We start from the raw sequence: 20851 nt of genomic DNA on the forward strand, positions 1-20851 counted from the left end.
GTGAGTCGGTTGCAATTTGCAACTTACATACTAAACTTTTAATGTACAGATACAAAAACACTGAATAAGCGTGTTTAATAAAAGGTCACACTGTTCCTTTATTATGAAATCTCGTGATCTGTTGGCAACCAGTAGCAAGATGCCAATGACTGTCTGAATCATACACTCCCAGCCCAGCTAACTAACTGAGTGATTTATAAAAAGCCAATTTGCAGCACTTTCTTATATGTTTGAGATGTTAAAAATGCAAGATGGTGGGCAGAGAAGATGACAAAAAGAAGCACTGGAGTGGAATGTGGAAATCTCACCACCTGGCAAAGTAATCAGAGTCACTGGTATTCAGCAAACCTCTGCACAAATATTCAGGTCGATTTGTGCATCGCAGCAGTACAAATCTAACTTCTTGCTTCTTTAATTTAAAAGTAATTATACTAAACTTTTGATAGTTAGAGGAAAATATTCATGCTTTTAGAGACTGTGATTAACTAATTTAGTCAGTCAGCTTTTCGTACCAGTCCATATCTAACTTCTGCTTAAAAGTCACCAGAATATCTCTAAACTTGTCTTTGAAGATTACTCAAGCCGTGAATTGACTCAGTCTTTGTAAATGCAAGGATAAAATGTCAAAGGTACACTAAAGAGTGATGTACGCACCTCAAAGTGAAAGGTTTCTTGCTATGATCACTCATTCAGATGGTGCACCTGAATAAGTAATCATAGCAGTAAGAGTGCCTAGAAAATGAATCTGAATTTAAAAAGTTTTCAGACCATATTACGTAATGTGAATTAAATGCTGTTAAACTTCTCTCTTGCTATCCGCTGTCCTTGTTTTATCAAAGTGTACTTCCAATAATCTTCACAGGCAAGATATAAATATGCTGTGAAATTATTCTATGATCTTTTCAAGTGATAGTTTGGGGTATGAAATTGATGCTGCCACTGGCACACAGAGTATGAAGAGAGGAAGAGAGAGAGTGCTAGTGTGTCTTAAAGGGAGAGGATTCTGTGTGATGGCTGTTGCTGACAGACACTGTTTGATGTTTATGTCCGAGACAGATGTTCCACATTAAACAGGTCCTGGCACAAGGCTGGACACCACGTGGGCTGTTTCCCGGCTCTGCCAAGGCACTCTCCAACACACAAACAATAACATGCTTATGTAGAGAGACATAAATACTGACCTACAGACAAAACGGACCGAGAGGAGTGCATTCAAAAACTGACTGTCTGTCCAAATCTAAAGGACACTTAACAATACACACAACTTCCATCAAGTTTAAATGCACTGATAGTATTAACCCGCTGACCTCCTGGAATGGAAGTTCAACTCCTTGCTCATTTCAGTCATCATTTAATGTCTCTGCCTGTGAACACAAATGCTCATAATGTATTTATGTGTGTGCTGTCTCTGCTCCACCAGATCTCTTTTCCTTCCTCTCTGCGTCTCAAACAAGGCGGAGCTGGGGGAAGGAGACTTTGATTTCCCTGACAGGCCTTTGTCTGCTTTTGTTTACTATGTTCTCCACTGCTCGTGTCCTTTGGTGCAGAGAACAGGAAACTTTAATAAGACACAGTTTTTCGTCGTCGCATTTTGCCTGATGCTAGATTTGATTCATCTGAATGGAAAAGGGGGAGATAGTTTCCTGTCTAGTGGGTCAATCTTAAAAAAGATCATGTAAGATTATCTGAAGAAGAAACTAAACATGAATGATAATTCAAGTTTCTCCTTCAGATCCGTTGTGATGTTTGTCTGTGTGTGTTTTAGGTGTTGTGGAGCCAGTCAGCTGTCCTGCAGTCACAGACTTTGTGTGTCGCAGTGGCCACTGCATTGAGTCCCACCTGGTGTGCGACTACAAGGCCGACTGTGCTGATGAATCAGATGAGATAGCCTGCGGTGAGTAGAAATGGGGTTTCTTTAGAACTGGGAGTGAATCCATCTTTTTGTAGAGCAGAAAAACAACTTTAAACCCAGACTTCTCTCTTTTTCCTTCCATCGTTCTCTCTCGTAGACCACATAGTTGGCTTGCCAGGTGCTTGTAATTTTAACATGGATGAAAACCAGTGGGAGGAGACCTGCCAGCTTTCTCAGGATGCTGATGATGACTTTGATTGGAGGATCAGTCATCAAAGTGAGACAGCAGGAGCTGGACCTCACACTGACCACAGTCCTGGTCAGTACCCACTCTGCTGCCAACCCTGTCTGCTAGAAATTACTTTTATATACAACAAGTAACAATAAACCCAACATCCAACTTCCTCCGCTTATGATATTTGAGTATTTTAAAATCTGTTATCCTGATATATGGGCCGATATTTATTTTATTATACTTTTTTTCCAGAAACGCATAATATAATCAAAAAATAATAAATAGAAAGAAACTTTTTTTTTAGCTGTACTTTGAACAAAAAGCTTATTGCTTTTTTTGTGGTGGATTTGTAGCAAACAGGAGTGTTGCCAACAGGGGAGTTGCAGAGTGCCCTCTGATAGACAAACTATGCAACAGAACAGGATAGAACAACACTCCCTCTTCGGTCTCTCCGTTTCATTTATAATTGTTATTTATTGGCTGTTATACAGATACCGATTTATCTGCAATTAGCTCATATCAGCCGATAATATCAGCGTACTGATTTATCGGTCGGACTCTACACAAGTCATAATTCCTACGCCTGCTAGAAGGCTTTGTCACTTAAATGTAAACATTTTCTTAAACGACTGATGCTGTTGTTTTTCTTGGTAGGAATGTTTATGTACTTCTAATTTGCAATAGAAAACACATTGACTTTTTTTTTAATTAACTTATCTGGCAAGTAGCAAAATCTTGACACGTGACAAACCTTCACTGATAATACTTTAATTTGTTTTCCTTTTAAAATCCGCTTCATCCACTCACGCAACTAAAGTGTGATCACATCACTTGGTTAAGGTTCGGGAAAGATTATCATCTTGGTTAAATATTATTATAAATAAAAACGACATGACATGTTTACTTTATTAACATTTATCTAGATCTAAGACTTTTCTCTAATTAGTACTTATAAGTAATAAGTGCTTTTGTTCTGTAAATCTAACCACACGCTGGAGAAAAAAACATTGTCACTGAACATAATCGGACAAGTACATGAATATCCCTTCAGGTTTTAATTACAAGTTGCAGCTTTAGAAATGATTTTTGATAAACAAGTTTAGGAGCTTTTCTAAACTTTGGCCTCTTCATCATGATAGAATGAGCATTTGCCTGCTCACAGCTGTAACTTACTGTATGTGTATGCTTTCTGCCTTGTTTTTTTTGTAGAAAAAGATTAATAATGCTGTCATAAAACAACTCTCAAACAATTTTTGCATCCTACTGACATCCTACGTGTTTTCAGCTCGGCGCCTTTTGTAATTACAACTTGACAGCTGGGAACTGGAGCTTCCGACAGACATGTGAAGACAGGGTTAATAATACATCCTGATCAATGTCAGCCTGAGCTTAAAAATGTTGGGCTTGTTTATTTTGTGTACAGTGATGCTGCTGTTTCAAAAAACAAGATTTTTGCTACTTTGATTAATTAAAAATGAATCCTGGAGTATGAATCATCTCACTGGTGCTGAGGTTACGCTTACACTCATCTATACAATGCAATGTAAACCTTATCCAAACGAAGGTTAAAATGAAGGAAATGATGAGGAAAAGAAGGTCAAACGCAACAACATTGTGATTCCATACGTGTCTGGAGTATCAGAGAAACTCAGGAGGATTTTCAACAAACATAACATCCCTGTGTTTTTTTAAACCCAAGAACACACTAAGACAGATGCTGGTACACCCCAAAGACCGCACACCCAAACACAAGAAAAGCAATCTAGTGTATGCGATCCAATGCAGTGAGGAATGCACAGACCTGTATATTGGGGAGACTAAACAACCACTACACAAACGCATGGCTCAACACAGAAGGGCCAACTCCTCAGGTCAAGACTCTGCAGTCTACTTACATTTGAAGGACAGAGGACACTCGTTTGAGGACCACCAGGTGCACATTTTAGACAGAGAAGATGGATGGTTTGAAAGCGGTGTCAAGGAAGCCATCTACACCAGGGTTGAGAAGCCGTCATTGAACAGGGGACGGGGTCTACGCCACCACTTATCCCCCACTTACAATGCTGTCCTTTCATCACTTCCCAGGAAACTCAACAAACGTAACCTATTGGCCTCAGGTGAAGATACCAACGATGGTCGTTCAGTCTTGGCCACAGGTAGTCTTAACGACTGTAACGACTGTCGTCACAGCAACAAGGAACACTAACGAACCAGCGGTATCGATGACCCGAGATAACGACCCCACTGAGGTTAAATAGCTGAGTTTCCCTGCCAGACAGTCAGAACTGAAGAAGTCCTTTGGATGAGGGACGAAACGTCTTCCAGTATCTTCAACCAAGTCCTTCATTTTAACCTTCGTTTGGATAACTATGACCTGGATGACTGAGAATCTTCATAGACATGTAAACCTTCATTTCAATGTGACCTAGCCTGTAATTTGCATTCATTATTATTTTGTACATTGGCTGTCAATATCGCTTCTGTTTATTGATGCTGCTTCCTTTCCTAGTACATAGGGCTTGAATAAATCACTGTTGATATTGAGAAGATGACCTTGATAAATGAAGGATGCAGCATGAAAATAGTGAAAGGAATGAAAAATGTTTCAGTTCAGCAAGAGTTCATGTGAGCGGGTTTACTTTAGTATACACAGAGAAAATTAAACAAAGATATGGTATAACATATATATATAATATATTTTTGAGCAGGTTGTACAGGGAGAAATTTTGTGTTTCCACTGGATGCTCTGATGTTGTAGAGGAGATGTTTGGGCTGGAGGAGGTTTGTGTAACAGCAAGTTGTCATATCATCCAACATATCTTTTATATTATTGATCATAAACTTGAGTACAAAGCAGTTTTTTGTCATTGGAGTTCACGTCCCCACTTCTGATTGGCCAGTTGAGGTTATTGATCTGAGAGATGAATCTAGACACTGGGCACTGTGTCATAGAATGAACTTATGATCTCACTTCAGAGCAGATCAATAAACCATCTGTAATAACGCACCAGAGAGCTGAACAAGGACGAGACGTGCGCATGACTCTGTAGATATAACTTTAATGCATTATGAGATGTTAGCATCTGAATAACTGAGCAACATGTGCGTTCACAGCAGTTCCTGGGAAACTTTTATCTGAATGAATACAGACTTGAGTCAGAGAAGAAGAATCCAGTGTTGTGGTGTTGAGCAGGGTTTGCTGTGCGCTGTGGGTTGTGTTGGCCTTGAATTCCCTTAAACTCATGTGGAAAACTCCCACTTTGTTCTGGGCTCACACAGATGCTGTCTCATTTCTGAGCCTAGCCAAGCTGAAGAAGCTCTCTGCAGCTTTTGGCTGCAGGCTACAACACTTCACAACAGCACAAATGCTTTCTCCTGTCCAAATATCGCTAAATTGGAACCAACAGAAGAAAGTTATTGGATTTCTTTCTAGCATTAAAGCTGAAATTGGATGGTTGAGAAGGATTTAGCTGTGAATATTTGTTCACCAGCTTTAGTCATTCCTCACACTGAAATATTACTCAAATACCTCACATGTGTACCTCACATAAATGTGCTACAAATATGAAGTGTTCTATACTTTATTTATTACCAAAGATGGTGGAGGGAACTTCCTGCACATAAACTCAGCCGTTCAGTGGGAGGGTGACGTCGCTAAGGTGACCACCAGGAGCCCATTTCCAGCCAGTATCGGCCGGTGTCACCTGCGCTTCTGGTTCTACATGCACGGCTCAGACAGGATGGGGACACTGAAGGTGATTTCATCTGAGCATCATTTCCATAAATAATTCAAAGTCTTTATGTGTTTGTTTGTGTCAGGCATCTAGCCTCCAAATGTGGCTGTCAGATGATCCATAACAGTCAACCTGAAGGCTTAATTTGGTTTTGTCAGAAATTTAACTCCTGTTTTACAAATTACACTCTGCTTACCGTCAATCACCTGATACCCACAGGAAGAAATTAAAGTCTCTCTGACAGGAAATAATCCATCAAAGCACGTCACCTCACAAACCTAGTTATCATATCCATCGTTTCATGTCTTTTTTAGGTGCCTTTGTTGCTTGGGTTAATTTCAAGACAACAAAATATAAGCGCACTAATTGGGTATGATGTGCACAAAAAAAATGCAACAAACAACATGTATCCGTACACTAAATATTCACATATGGTGTTGTCACTAAAATGGCGCCAGTATTCTACTTAAATTAAATATACAGTATGTTAAAGAAAAAATGTCAGTTGCAATACGGCATAAAGGTTTATTAATTTCTTGAATGAGGCTCTGTTATATAATGTTCACTTGTACTCCCATGTGTAACTTAATTTGTGGCAGTATCTGGAAAGATCCAATCCAAGTTTTTGTAAATTATTAAATTAAAAACTTTAAAATTCAGACATTTGGTAGTTTTTAATCACAAATAATTGATATAGTCAAGGGTGAATATTTACCTAAAGTTGTTGAAAAATGTCTCTCACGGCTTGAGAGGAAACCGCATGCTTGACAGTAACAAAGCACAAGGACTGGTGTAGAGACAAGACTAAGAGTCTGCGGCCATGCTACCTCGAGGCTGCATGCTAATATGCTCACAGATACAATCGTCAAATGCTGATGATAAGCAGGTATGCTTACCATGTTCACCATCTTCATGTGTGTTACCATGCTAACATTGGCTAATTAGCTATAAAACACAGCAGAGATTGATGGGAATGTCATTAGTTTTGCAGGTATATATAAGTGTAGGCGTAAAAAGCTGTAACTTAGTGGTCTGTAGAAAAATCTTTGATGTGTTATTTTTTGTGAGTAGTTGCATATTTTGTTGTCTTTCTATTTGCCAAATTATTTGGTTCACATACAAAAAGTCACCTACAGTTCCCGTGTTCGTTTTGCACCTCATCAGGTCTACACTGTCGGACCCAGTGGCACCAGTCTGCTGATGTGGGCAGCCGCTGGAAACCATGGTAAAGAGTGGACATACGCCAATGTCATCCTGTCCAATCCGGCGCCTTTCAGAGTGACCTTCCAGGCGGAGGTGGGTGGAGACATGTGGACGGACATCGCCTTGGATGACATCTCCTACACTGCAGAGTGTATGGTAGAAGGTAAAGGTTTTTTATTTCCTTTTTGTCTTTGGTCTCTTTCTGCCCTTGTGTTTTACTCATTTCCTGTCCTTCCAGTACTGCGCTCATTTTCATGACATTTCCTTCAATTTTCACCTTCTCCCGTTTCCTCTTTTTCCACATTCTGTCTGCCAACATCCATGCTCCTGTGCTTCGTTTCCATATAAATTGTGTGGACCCTCCGGGAGGGTGTGGGAGTTAATGGAGCCTGTTGCCCTGTAGGTCCATATAAATTCACTGTGGAGGCTGGGGTCAGCACAGATGGATGGCACAGAGGGTTGTGGTGTGTTGTGTCCCTCCTCGAAAGTTCTCCTTTCAGCCCTGAATTGCTTCTTCTGCTGACTTTCTGAAGAAGACCATTAGCAAATTTCTCACCATATTTTCACCATATGTGTTTTAAAACAATCCTCTGAAATGTCTCCTTGAAGGATGCCGTCTTTGTGTGAGCTAAAATCAATAAAAGGGGATTTAAGGTGTGTTAAGCTCTCTCCATGCATGTGTTTGTCACCGCAGGACCTGTAACTCCCCAGCCTATGACCTGTGGCGTGGACCAGTACCAGTGTACGTACGCCTTTCAGTGTATCCCAGTGAGTTGGAGGTGTGACAGAGAGCCAGAATGTGCCGACCAGTCCGACGAAGAGTTTTGTCCCACTGTGGTACCTGGTACTCTTCCTCCACAGGATCGCTGTCCTGTTGGACATTACCAGTGTTTGAATGATGTCTGCCTGCCCTCCATACTGCGCTGTGACGGTGTCCTGGACTGCCCGGATGGAGAGGATGAGTACAGCTGCCGTGAGTATATGTGTGTGTCTTTGTCAAGTAGGGTTTTTGACTGGTGCCATTAATCAAGCACAGCGTTAATTCAGACAGGCAACGAAGTCAAGCTCTGCTCATTCCAGCATACACTTCAGCAGCACATTAGCTGACAGCTCAGCTGATTCCTCTCTTAGCATTCAGTGGTAAATTCCAGGCACCTATTTTAGCTGCCGTAGCCTACCCGCCTGTCCTCGCTGCTTCCTATGCAAAGCTCATAACCCACCGCCACCCCAGCTCCACCTTTCAGGCTGCATCTGATAGAGATGAAGTATCATCGGGCATATCTCGTTATCGGAAGCATATTGGGGAATTAATTCGGTCACTGTGCACAGATAAAGCCACACAGACGCAGTTTAGGCAACTAGCTCTTGTCCTCCTTCCCTATGTCTCTGCATGATTCACTGCAGGTAACAATGTGCAGATTGAAGATTTAGCTCGTCGTATATCTAGCTTTGCCAAGCTAGTGTTAGCACGGCGTGCTTTTAATAACATAGAGGGTGAGAGACATAGTCAGAGCGGATCAATTAACCCCGTCTATATGTTATGCTTGTTTAATGGATGTATCGACAAAGTTGTCTTTCACCCTTGAGGCTTTGTTGCACATACTGCAGTGGCTTGTCACTTCAACGTGTCCACTACGTATCTCTGTGCTTGCCACTGTTCGTGCATGTGAGCCCGCATGTGTGTGTTCTTGTGCGCTAGGCAACACAGAGCAGCAGAGGCTGCATCCTGTTAATAAACAGTATGGTCTTCTGCCCCAGGCCCGTTTAACACCATGCATCAGTGCCCACCTAGTATCTGATTAAACATGTAAATTGCATGCCTGCTCTGTTCTGTACGGGGTTCTTTACTGCGGCTCTCTGCCTTGGGCTTTCCATGTATGCACATGGATGGGCAGGGAAGTGCTCTCCCTACCTTATGGCTTGTCCACATAGGCATGTGGAAGGGCGGGGACCTGCTCTCCCCGCCTCGTGGCGACACCCAAGGTTATATATGTAATATCATGGAGGTGCACCATTTTGAGCACCACAAACAAAATTGAATTCCTTGTAGTGGTGGAATCAGAAGTTTCAGCGCCAGACATTTAAAAAACCTGGGCAATAAAGATAATTGCATGGCTGGTGTAGATACAACTATGTGGAAGGAAATGTGTTTGTTTTGTTTTGTTGTTTTTAGTTTGTAATTTAGGTTAAGCAAGCTCAGTTATCTTGCTTGTCAGCCTGCTCATGATTTGCATTGTTGTTGGATCACTTTGTTTTATCCATCTCTCTTGTTATTCCTCTCCTCTCTGCCCCTGAATTTTAAATCTAATTTTTGGACAACTGCTTACGATTGCTTTTATTTTGTCTGTAATATTCATTTCCATTTTTCAAATACATTTTTAAGCTCCATGGTCGGCATTTGTTGCTTTTAAATGTGCTCTTCAAAAAAATCAACTTGGTTGCTCTCTTGGTTTAGAGCAGCAGGTTTATGTTGTATGGCAACAGGACAGTTTTTCTAGCCAGGTATCAGAGTTTTTCAGAGGTGTTTTGAAGAATTTTGGTGCAAGGGCTGACGGTGTCGGCTCAAAAAGCACAAAATGAGAGGGGAGCAATTTGCATCATGTGCACATAGGAAAAGTAAAAAGTATACCCGTCCTCTTAGTGATCTGTGAGTACACCTCTCTAACACACTGTCCAGCCCTCCATAAATTTGACCTCTCATTTTTTCCACCAGCTTTGCTGCAGTGTGAGCTGGGAGAACTGGTGTGTGACGCTTCGCCTGGTTGTATCCCACTTGAGAAGCGTTGTGACCACTCTGATGACTGTCTGCCTTTTCACTCTGATGAATCCAGCTGCCATGGTAACATGTTTTTACTTGCCTTCCCCTTTCAAGCTTTTTGCCGTTATCCAGAGACCATTTTATGATTTCCCCGACCTTCATGCTCAGACATGTCACAAGTGGCACTGTGATTTTAGAGATATAGTGACCCTCTGCCGCAGCAAAATCTGTGCGTTTCAGTTTTGATGATATTGCTCTTCAGGTAGTTTCCACTAGTGTCATTATTATATTATTTTAATGCTTTGATGTCAATTACTGTGACACTTAGATATGGTTCTCTGTCTCGGAAGAAAAGGCTGGGTGACTCGCTGTCTTTCCTCCATCTGTTTAGAAAAATTAAGATTTTCTTTAAATGCATAGATTTTGCTATTTATATATACATAGTCTCATGAGTCACTAGTCAGTTTTGACTCAAATGGTGCCAAAACTTCATACATGTCTGCTAATTTCCAGCCCTAGCAGTGACTCCCAGGACATTTTCAAGTCTGGCTGTTTAGTCTTCAAAGCACACCTCAACACTTACTGCGAGCAGCCAAAATCCATTTAAACCTCTGCTTTTTCCTGCATTTTCAGGAATAACACCAAACCTCACATTTAGCCTGCCCTGCATTCACTGCCAAGCCAAAGTCACTTTATCAAGGCTGAACAGAACTTCAGGGTCTGAAAAAGGCGTTTCAAACGTGATGATTATTTAACAGGCAACCCTAATAACCCCCAGACAACTGACGGCGGGAAGAATATTTGTCATTAGATGTATGGAATAAAAGAAGTAAGGTGGTTTAATGTACATGCTGGCACTCTCTGCAGAGGTTAATGGATGGCGCCCAACAGTGCACCGTTTCCTCCGGTGACATAATTCACTGATTTCATGTACTGATGTCGGAGCAGCAACATGCTTCAGAGTACATCTGTTTCCTGTCAGGAGAGAAATGGATGATGGCGGGTGACAGAGAGTGGAGGAACAGCTTTGTAGGATTTTTTAAAAATAAGAATCAGCCGTGATGGCCAGTTTCTTCTGTTTGATTTGCAGACTGTCCCCCGCTGTATTGCCTGGATCGTGGGTCATGCCTTGTGGGGAGACACGGGCCTGTCTGCATGTAAGTTGAACTTCACCCCCACGCAGATAAACACACATTTATGAGCACACACCTACACACCTCTGTCATACTCATAAGCACGCATAAACACAGATAAGCATCACTTCTCCCATTCTTTATCTCTCTTTGTGAGACTTAAAACATGGAAATCCCATCATTCTTTTTTCTTTCCTTGCTTCATGAAGCATGTGGGAATCTGCTTATCCCCCACAGCTTAACTGGGGTGGTTCTACCTTCATTTATCCACCAGCACACTGTTTCCTGGGAATCTCCGATGGATTCTCCTAGTCAATATTTAAACACAGCACCAGTTACCAATGGTCTTAGTTGGGAGACCAAAAAAACCTCATGTATCAGATAAATGTGCTGAGATGCCGTCACGCTGGTATAAGCAAAACCTATTTGAGACAGACACTGAATTTGCTCTGTTGGAGTGTTTTCTATGAAGCTCATGAATCTAGTTGTCTGCATCAGCAGCTTGGAATATCCGCAATGAGATATTTCATTATAAAAGTAAGAATGCAATTAGGAGACTTGCTGCTGGAGCTGCTAACGTCATTATGTGCCAGTGAATACTCTGAGAGATTCACATTTCACCATCCTCGCGTCGGAAGCTTTCTTTTTCCACAGACTGGATGTGAATTATGCAGCAGGGAGGATACATGTTTACTAAGGTCACATAATGTGCTCAAAATGCAATCAAAATGACTTATTATTGAAAATGCAACCCCACTGAAAATGCTGGAGCAGGAAAACACTTTTGAAGACCAACTGAAATTAAATTGTATGGTTGGTCAACTGCATACATATCAGCCCCCTATTTTTAATACCGTAATCTATAATACCATAGTTCTATGTCTATGTAGGTAGAGAATTTGTTTTCATACAGCCAACCAAAACCCAAACCCATGATAAAAGCAGTAACATCACTGTTCTATTACAGGCAGACAGCAGCCCGTTACACAACACAAAAGCCACAGACTTTGACTCTTAACTTACAAACATGGACACACGTCTTGTCATGCACCTTAGTATGAACGTCAGCTAGATTAACCAATTAGCTGCTCAGCTGCAGTCAATTAAACAACATGTAAACGTGCCTGCAAAAATCACTTGAGATGCTGGTGTGGTCCTGACTCTTCAATACCACTGCTAACAGTCTGCCCGTGGTTTGTAAGCTACAGCGCAAGTTTCTTCTAGTCTGTCTCTCGTTACCCTGATGCCAGTACCGGAGCTCAGCCTGCCTGCTGCTGTCAGTCAAAGACAGAGATCAACATTTCTTCATCCTTGTGTCAGAAGGTTTCTTTTTCCACAGAGTGGATGTGAATTGTGCAGCAGGAAAGAGATGTGCTTACTAAAGTCACATAACTATCTGCCACTGTGTCCACAGTGCAATCAAAATGTCTCTCAGTGAGACACAGGAGCATTTCAGATATTTCTCCAAAGACCTCTTTTCTTGCTTTTGATGATAAAAAAAAATACTGTCAATAAACTTGAACATTACTAGCATTGTTTGACTAAATGTGATTTCAGTTGGACTCAGTAGTGTTTGTGGCAGAAATGCTGCCTCTCTCTCGCTCTCATTCAGCCTCCATGTGTTTGAGTCCCTTTTTTATTCATCCCTCTATCCAACATTCTCCAATGCAGCGCCGCCACCGCTGCCTCCTCTCATTATGTAACAGCACTTTAGCGCCGTCATTCACTGCGCAGGGTGGTATGGAGGTCCTGTAGCTGTTCCAGCGCTGATAACAGCCCTGCTGTAGCAGAACCCGAAGCCAGCGTTGGAGGGCACCTCTGGCTCAGTGTTTGCGTCACATTCCTCCACTCTGCTGAGCAGGATCCACCAGGGAACCAAGCCGTGCCATGGCAGACCGTCACACAATATGTACTCTGACCCCCTCTGAATGATAATGACACAGTCTGGCTTCGCTGAGAGCTATGTGTTTTGCATTAGAAGGTCAGCGTTGCTCAAAAATCAAGCTGATACTGAACAGATGTTGACTTGGAGCGGAGGCTCCGTCTGGGAGAAGAGCTCACTTTCCTTCACAGAGACGAAGCTCACCAGACAGGCCAAACAGCAATTAGGCTGTGTTTCCATGCTGGATGTCCAGCAGATAAACCTGCACTATTTGTCGAGATAATGATGTTTTTGTTTTTTGTTTGTTGTTGTCGTTTTTAATGGTGTGAGAAAACGTCTGTAGGGGTAACATATTGTAATTTATGTTCTTTATCTATTTCAGTTTTTTATTTTATTTAACTTTTTGTCATTTTACTCACATTTAAAAGGGCAATGCTAGCTTTATTCTATATTTTTCTTACCAAAACCAACCATGCGTACAGTGATTCCCAACAAGGGACACCCAAGGGTGTACTTCAGCAGGTACGTGGAAAGATTGTGGAGTAGCTCAGTTTATTTGAAAAAACACATTTATGTTTAGGAGGGCAGTACACACACAGATTTACAAATTGCTCTGAGGCTGATCTTTAGTATATTTATTGTCTATCTAGTACATCAAGTACCAGATACTTTAGGTCCATTGCATAGGACACGCCTTCCACCAACCGGAGTCAGACACGTGCAATTCTGCAATTGAGAGAGAGAAGTCCAAATAGGTAGCTAAAAGTAAGAAATAAATGACAGGTCCAGCATCTGCCACTCAAATTGGCAGATGTGTACGAATGCAAACTTAACCAAACGTACTTTAAAGAAAAGAAGAAAAAAAGACCAGACCTGAATATCAATAATTCCAGTTTTACTATGTCTTGAAAGAATGTTGTCAACTGTCATATAATTAAAATTGCTACATAACATCCATTTTTTTTTAAAGAGAATAGATTTATATAGCTTTATATATTGTTCAAAATGCTCACTTGTTTTCTCAAAGTAGCTGGACACTGTAGTCACTCTAACAGGAGAATAGTGAATTTGTTGGGGACCAAGCCTCATATACACATTTAATACCCATTTGGTATGCTAGTGAGTATTTCCAGCAGCAGGACTGTGTATGTGGGACAGAGTCAAAATAAACTAGTGTGTGTTCATGGAATTGAAAGATGTCGTCTCCCAGTGTGGCTCACTGAACAATGCAGCTCTATTGCTCAGAGGAAGAAGATACATCAGGCTTTAGCTACACAGGCAATACTTGATAGATGGATGAATTCATTATTGTTTTTCATCTGTTTGAGGGATGATGACAATAAGAAAACAAGAGCATATCACCAGTTTTGTCCTTTGATCTCTATATTTTTACTGTTTCTATTTATATTGTCTCTTAGTTTTATTGGTTTGTCAGTCACCTGTAAACTATGTTACACTGTTTGCTAGGTGCTCTACATGATTATGTGATTGATTCATTAGGACATTCATTCATTAGATGTTGTTTCTTCCAGCATAAAAGTGGTAACTTTGTACTATTTCTCGGTATCTGATCACAGGTGTTATCCAGGATGGACAGGCAACCGTTGCCATGTGAAGGAGAAACCATCTCTCTCCACCCCGTCACCCAAACCAGAGGCCACACAGCTGGGTAATAAAGAAATGCACCTCGATTAAACTGTCTCACCTGAATTTATTTACTGTATCCATCCATACGCTGTTAATGTCGCCGCAGTTCATTAAAGCGAGTTGTCTGTGCAAGAATTAAACGTACCTCCCTCTTGTTTAGATGCTGTGTATACTGGCATCGCCATCGGGCTGCTGCTGCTTGTAGCCGGAGTCGCTGTCTGTGTTCTGGCTTTATACAAGAAAATATGCCACTTAATGTGAGTTCGGGCTTCAGTAACGACATGTTGCTGTTTTTTACTGAATATGATGTTGGTAATGAGTGCAATTTTTTTGTTGGCTCCACAGAAAGCCCAACCCAATGGACTACAGTGTGATGGATAACCCAGCCTTTGACTGGAGAGCAGAGGTCAGTGCACAGCAACATTCAATCAATCATCAGAGAATTCTGTTCGGGCAACATCGCCTCACATTTATTCAATAAGTGGATCTAAAATTAGAGGAGGTCAGAAGGTGATGGCCAAGCCTTTCTGCTAGATTACATTTGTGATTTGTGATTATTGATTTTGCGGTTTATGCACAGCTGTGGTTATTTGTGTTTCTGTGTGTGTTATATTTACACACTCTGGTGCACATACAGCAGGCGGCCAACAACAGCCAGTTTAATCAACAGCTTTGTGTAACATAAGCTTCACAAATTAGGCTTAAACTATATTGCATTACAATACACAAGTGCAGTGGTGGAAGAGGTGCTCGCATCCTGTATGTAAAACTACTAGTACAAAAATGAAAAATACTCCATTACAAGTGAACAGTTGTGTGAATCAAACCAGCTGAGAAGTTTAGAGGAGCAATATTTCTGAAAAACTGCCAATTACTCATGGACATCTGAAACGTGACAAGGGGCAGAAACAAGACACTGGCCTTTTTGTAGTGGTCACAAGCCAAACAGGTTGGGAACCTCTGGTGTTATATTTGGTCTTATTACATGTTTTGTTTATGTTAAATCTTAATCTGAAAAGTAATTACTAAATAAAGCTGTCAAATAAATGTAGTGGAGACAAAGTTAAATATTTCCCTCTGCTATGTACTGTAGTAGTATAAAGTAGCATAAATGGAAATGCAAAAGTACAAATAACTCAAAATAATATTTAAGTACAGTGCTTGAGTTAATGTACTAACTCTATTTACTGTCCACCACTTCACAGGTGTTTTTATTATTGTGTCCACCCATTGTTTGCTTTGCTTCTCTATTGTTATTTCTGCTATCACTGAAAAAGATCCCATCATCGCAGATGATACAATCACAGCTTTCCATTTGGATAATGGCTCTCGTGTGTGTCTGTCAGTGTGTGTTTTCTGAAAGCAACATGCACGTCTTTATCTGTGTGTGCGTGTGATATTCCCGACGCCGATGATATGATTCACACACACAACACGTTTTGTATTTCAGTATATTCTATATCTGTATTGGTGAGTCTGTACATGTTTGCTTTCATGCGGCTGCCACAGGACACAACTATAAATAGAGGTGTACGTGTGAACTGGTATCACCACGACCCAGACAGGTCCACTTCGACACTCGTTTACCCGAGCAGTGGAAACAGTGTGTGATTATTCCACCTCTGGAAGATGATGAAATGTTTTATGGAGGTTAGAGGTGCAATTATGGATGCATAACGGGTCAATTTAATTTTAATTGCGCCTGCATTTCAATGCACTCTCACACATTAAGGCTCATTTAATTTTAAGCCAGTGTACATGATTTTCTTTCCCTCAGCTCCCGTCCCTGGATGAACAACCAGGCGATTGTCCTGGAGTTAACCCCAGTAGGAGTGATGGTCGGGGGCTTTCCATTAGCGTCTACCCCTGGAGGAGGGAGGAGGTGGTAAGGTGTTGTCAGCCTTTGGGGCTTTATTTTTCCTTGCTGAAGTCAGTGACGTGATGTATGTCTCTTTTGTGTATTCGTCCACAACAGGGTTCCACCTGGAAAGATGCCAAGCTGTCCTTTGCTAACCCATTGTACAATAAACCTCTTGATGCTAAGGCCGCTGACTTCAAAATCTCTGAAGAATAAAGACTTTGCATACTGTATTGACACTGCAGTTGATCTGGGTCAAACAGTGTGTGACCTGCTGAGGTGCCATGTGGAGGGGAAATGATGCAAAGACTGGAAGAAAGTATTTCACTGTCAATTGTGATACACAGCTGCTGCTTTTGTGATTGACAACTAAATTATTAATTAATAAAATGAATGATACCCCCCATCCATCTGGTACTCAGGGTGAAAATAAAAGCTAAAAGGGCTGCACACTAACCCATGACTGTTGAGTTAATACTTGTGTGTGTCCATATAAATACAAATACATTTTGTGAAGAAAACACTTAAAGAGGTGGACGTCGATGTTTTAGAAGATAAAACATTTTTGGAAATATTTTTATTTGCTTTCATGTAGGGAGTTAGATGAATAGATCAATGCCACTGTCACATCTGTTTGGTAAATATGAAGCCAAAATTCCAGTTAGTTTAGCCTAGCATAAACAGCTAGCCTGGTTTGCTTCAAAGGGAACAAAACCCTCCTAGTAATACCTGTAAAACTCACTAAATAAAACTTTACATCATGTTTGTTTAATCCACACAAAAAAAACAACACATGAAATTGCAGTTTCATTGGGTGTTGCATCCTGGACTACTCCTTGGCTGGGAGCAGTAATTTCCTGAAGATGTTTCCAGTCGTTATGCTATGCTAAGTTAATCAGCTTCGGGCTGTAGCTTGATATTTATTGGATGGTAGTGGTATTGAACTTCTTATCTAACCCTCGTTAAACAACAGAAGAAGCGTATTTCCCAAAATGTCAAACTATTCTTTTGAATTGCCCAAGATATTGGGGAGACAGGAGAATAAATTGCATATTTTTAAGGCTTTAAAAAGTTGAATGTCAGAATCTAGCAGGAAACAGCAAGTCAAAACGGGCATCAGAACAAATCCCCAAATATGTGTTTGGGTCGTTTTGTATACTTAATACAACCAGTGTAGCAGTTTATCAAGAGCGCTGCTCTAACTTGCAGAAATGGCTGTGGGTGCCTTGTGCATGGTGATTAAAGGTTTTCTTTAGTGCTGGCAAAAGCAGAAAACATCCAGTTCATTGAACTGAAAGACTCCACTGAACACACAGAGCTTCCAAATGGAGTCCTGACTTCATTAGTGATCCTTTTTAATCCCCACAAGTGCAAATAAAATAGTTTGCCCCTGTTTTATTTGCAAATTAAAATCCATTACAAGTCAGCGTCCTGCAGCTGCTTTGACTGTGGTGTGAACTGGCTCTCAAACTCTCCATATCAACCAGCGCAGAGCAGATGTGATTATAAACAGCACAGTTAAACCAGTAGGTTATAAATTTGACGTGTTCAGTCATGGCTCTTCTCAGCTGTGTCTCAACAGACCTCAATAATGGGCTCCTCATATTTGACGGTCAACATGATGATTTATAGTGAGATATGCTAAAGAAAGGATCACAGTAGCATCCTCCAGCCTCATCCTATAACTACTGATCATATTACGGCTACAAATACACATCTGTTAAAGGAGAAACTAAATCTGCCTACTAGCATATCTAATGGTGTGTTCATATAGAAAGCGAAGCAAATTTTCACCTTGCTTTACCGGAGTTTGACCGCTGGATTTTTTGTTGTAACACGAGTAAGCACCACCTTAATCTGTTCTACTACAGCGGTAGGAACCCAAAATAAAGATTTTGCTGTGATCTAATAGCAATAAACAGACCAAAAGGATGCCAAAATAACCACATCATGATGCTGATTTGTTAAATATATGATTTCATGTGTTGTCAGGTCTGTCAGCAAGATGACACGCAAACAACTTTTAAAATGCTTGTTCTTGTACAACCGATATATTTAATATTTCTTTCATTCGTTTATTCGTCCGTGTGTCTTGGTGAAGTTAGTACTCACTTGCAAAAACTATGACAAAAAGATTTTAAAAGTTTTTTAATGTGGAGGTCCTTCTTGTGGCGTTTATAGGTAGTTGGAGCAATGATGAACCAGTGCGGTTTCATTTATAATAAATGTAGGTTAAATCTGTTGGTTTGTGTAAGTTCTCTGAGAGCCTGCACTTAGTCAAAAACACATCAGAACACACACCCGTTCCTTTATATCTGTTCAAATTCATGTTATGAATCTTTTTAGGCTGGATGAGCACAATCTCCAGTGTCATTACTGTTTAGTCTCGTCCTCCATCACTGTGGAGTCTCTGTAGGTGGATTCTGGGTCAGAGATTTATCAGAAGGCCGCAGGATCAATTTCAGCCTTTGAGCTGCTACACAGTTTTATTGTTCGTGCCCTCGCTTTATATTGGCTCACTGCCTTTTCCTCTGACACACTATTCTGCACTACAGCCAAAAAGCCAAAAAAGCAACTTCATGATTCAGTTTCTTGTTCCATATAACTAAATGAGGAAGATGCTGTATCCAATCGTGAAGGGAAAAAAACGTTTCTAACGATAACTAGCTTAGCAGAATATCAGTACTGACAGCTCAACTTTTTACTCTAAATTGTAGATTAATTTATGGATTTAAATATACTCTACATACTAAAAGTAGACACATTTAATCTCTTTTAATGAAATCACGTCAATTAATCCTTTTGTTAGCCTATTTGTGAACAGGTTGTAACCTCCCATAAAAATTAACCACACATCTGGTTTCAGATGATCAGATGCACTATGCTGCATCTGATGTGAAGAATTCGTGTCAGATTTTCTGAATGTGCGTCGCAAGCCTCTTGCCTACTGATTCTGTACCGTACACCAACAACACCGCACCTAACAAAATGGAGTCCGCTAAAACTAAAAAACAACCGGCTCTGGTAGTGTCATAAGGTCCGATCTAGATTTATTGTTGTTTTACCAATACTCAGGTACAGAGCTTCTCCACCGTCTCAGTCGCTGCAACTTATGGGACCCACATAATATACAATAATGCAACATAACGGCGCAGGACAACACACAGAGGAAGACCCATTCACTACAGTAATGTTAATTACTGCAGTCCTAACTGTTATAAAGTGTGGCAACAATCTCATAATATTCAGTTTAGATCACTAACCATTTTCGTTATCATCCAGTAAATTTAGCTGTACTGACGTTGCTGCCTCTCCAATGAAAGATAGAATGAAATCTGTCGGCTAAATTCAGTCAGTGTGGTGTTATCAAGCAACGAGCATGAATTAGATCAACGCAAGAGCGAAAAGTAGTGTGTTTGTGTTGAAAAGTAGTGGCGACATTTAAGGACTCAGATTAGGGGTGTAACAAAACACGAGCCGTGATAATGCACGATATTGGAGTCACGAGAACAAAACAAGATACTCCAATTTTATTTAGAAGAAATGCTCATTGATGAAATATTTGATGGGGGGTCTGGGGTCCTCCTCCAGAACAACTAAACTAATTTCCTGCATTCTAGAGACATTTTCTGCTCCGATTTATGGTGGAAATGTCTTTATTTATATGAAGGGAAACAAAATTCATGTGGCTGGTGACAAAAATAAAACAGAACATAATGCAGTAATCAGTAGCTTGTTTTTTAGCCTAAGTTACTTTTTTTGGACAAGGCACATCTCTTTCTTCTATTTACATTGCAGAGCATGTTTTCCTATTGTGCAAGTAAACCTTTCTCATAGAATGTTTATTTTTTATTTAACATTTCTTGTTGCAAGCTAATTTTCAGAAAACTTTTAGCAAGTGCCTTCAAAAAGTGGTGCAGACAAAATCAGCCATTTCAAAAAGTGGTGGGGACATGTCCTAAAGCCTGCCCAGTATAAATGACACCTATGGTTCAACTTCAAGCTGCTAAAAATTTTGGGAGTTTAAATGAGTTTCCAGCATTTTGTGTGATGCTGTCAAGCAGGAACATCCAGGTCTGAATTTTGAAGCCATGCGGAAGTAACTTAAACCTGCTTTCTATCGAATGGCCAGCAGGGGGAGACTCCTCTGGTACAAAAAGAAGTCCGGTTCCATTAATAATAATAATAATGGTATAATGACCCTATTTCTCACCTGATTTATTCCCTCAGTAAATAGAAATAGACGATAAAGCAGGATATGCTTTAGTGCAGGACTATCCTGTGATTGACAAGTCGCTACCATTGGGACATGTCAATCAGGCTAGAGTGACTCATAGCCACAGCACTGTGTAAATTTAACTAGCACCGTTGAACAAGCTTATTAGGCGTTGGCTATCAATTTTCCTGTTAAGTACATTTGTTTTAAGCCTGTTTTTAGCTAGCCAAACTCGAAGCTTCAAAACAGCAGTCCACAAACCAATGAGTGACGTGACGATGACTACGTCCACTTGCTCATTAGTTTGATCAAGTGCACGAGCACACACTTGGG

The 20851-nt window shown here is 40.7% G+C and overlaps 1 protein-coding gene across 3 annotated transcripts in view; it reads left to right on the forward strand.

The window, feature by feature from the left end:
- Positions 1-16758, forward strand: part of malrd1 (MAM and LDL receptor class A domain containing 1) — a 56994-nt gene extending 40236 nt beyond the window's left edge. For 2 of the 3 annotated variants that reach the window (XM_038729772.1, XM_038729763.1), the window contains 12 exons: positions 1766-1894; positions 2010-2171; positions 5685-5842; positions 6986-7187; positions 7719-7997; positions 9738-9863; positions 10873-10939; positions 14375-14466; positions 14605-14701; positions 14790-14850; positions 16222-16329; positions 16420-16758. In XM_038729772.1, coding sequence (XP_038585700.1) covers positions 1766-1894; positions 2010-2171; positions 5685-5842; positions 6986-7187; positions 7719-7997; positions 9738-9863; positions 10873-10939; positions 14375-14466; positions 14605-14701; positions 14790-14850; positions 16222-16329; positions 16420-16518 — 1580 coding nt within the window. In that variant the 3' untranslated portion in view covers positions 16519-16758. The remainder of the gene's footprint in view (positions 1-1765; positions 1895-2009; positions 2172-5684; positions 5843-6985; positions 7188-7718; positions 7998-9737; positions 9864-10872; positions 10940-14374; positions 14467-14604; positions 14702-14789; positions 14851-16221; positions 16330-16419) is intronic. The other variant, XM_038729770.1, reaches the window with a different exon arrangement.
- Positions 16759-20851: the final 4093 nt, after the last annotated feature.

This window comes from Micropterus salmoides, unplaced genomic scaffold, assembly GCF_014851395.1.
Source record: "Micropterus salmoides isolate LMB-PRFRI ecotype aquatic unplaced genomic scaffold, ASM1485139v1 Ms_hic_scaffold_1, whole genome shotgun sequence".
NCBI lineage: Eukaryota > Metazoa > Chordata > Actinopteri > Centrarchiformes > Centrarchidae > Micropterus > Micropterus salmoides.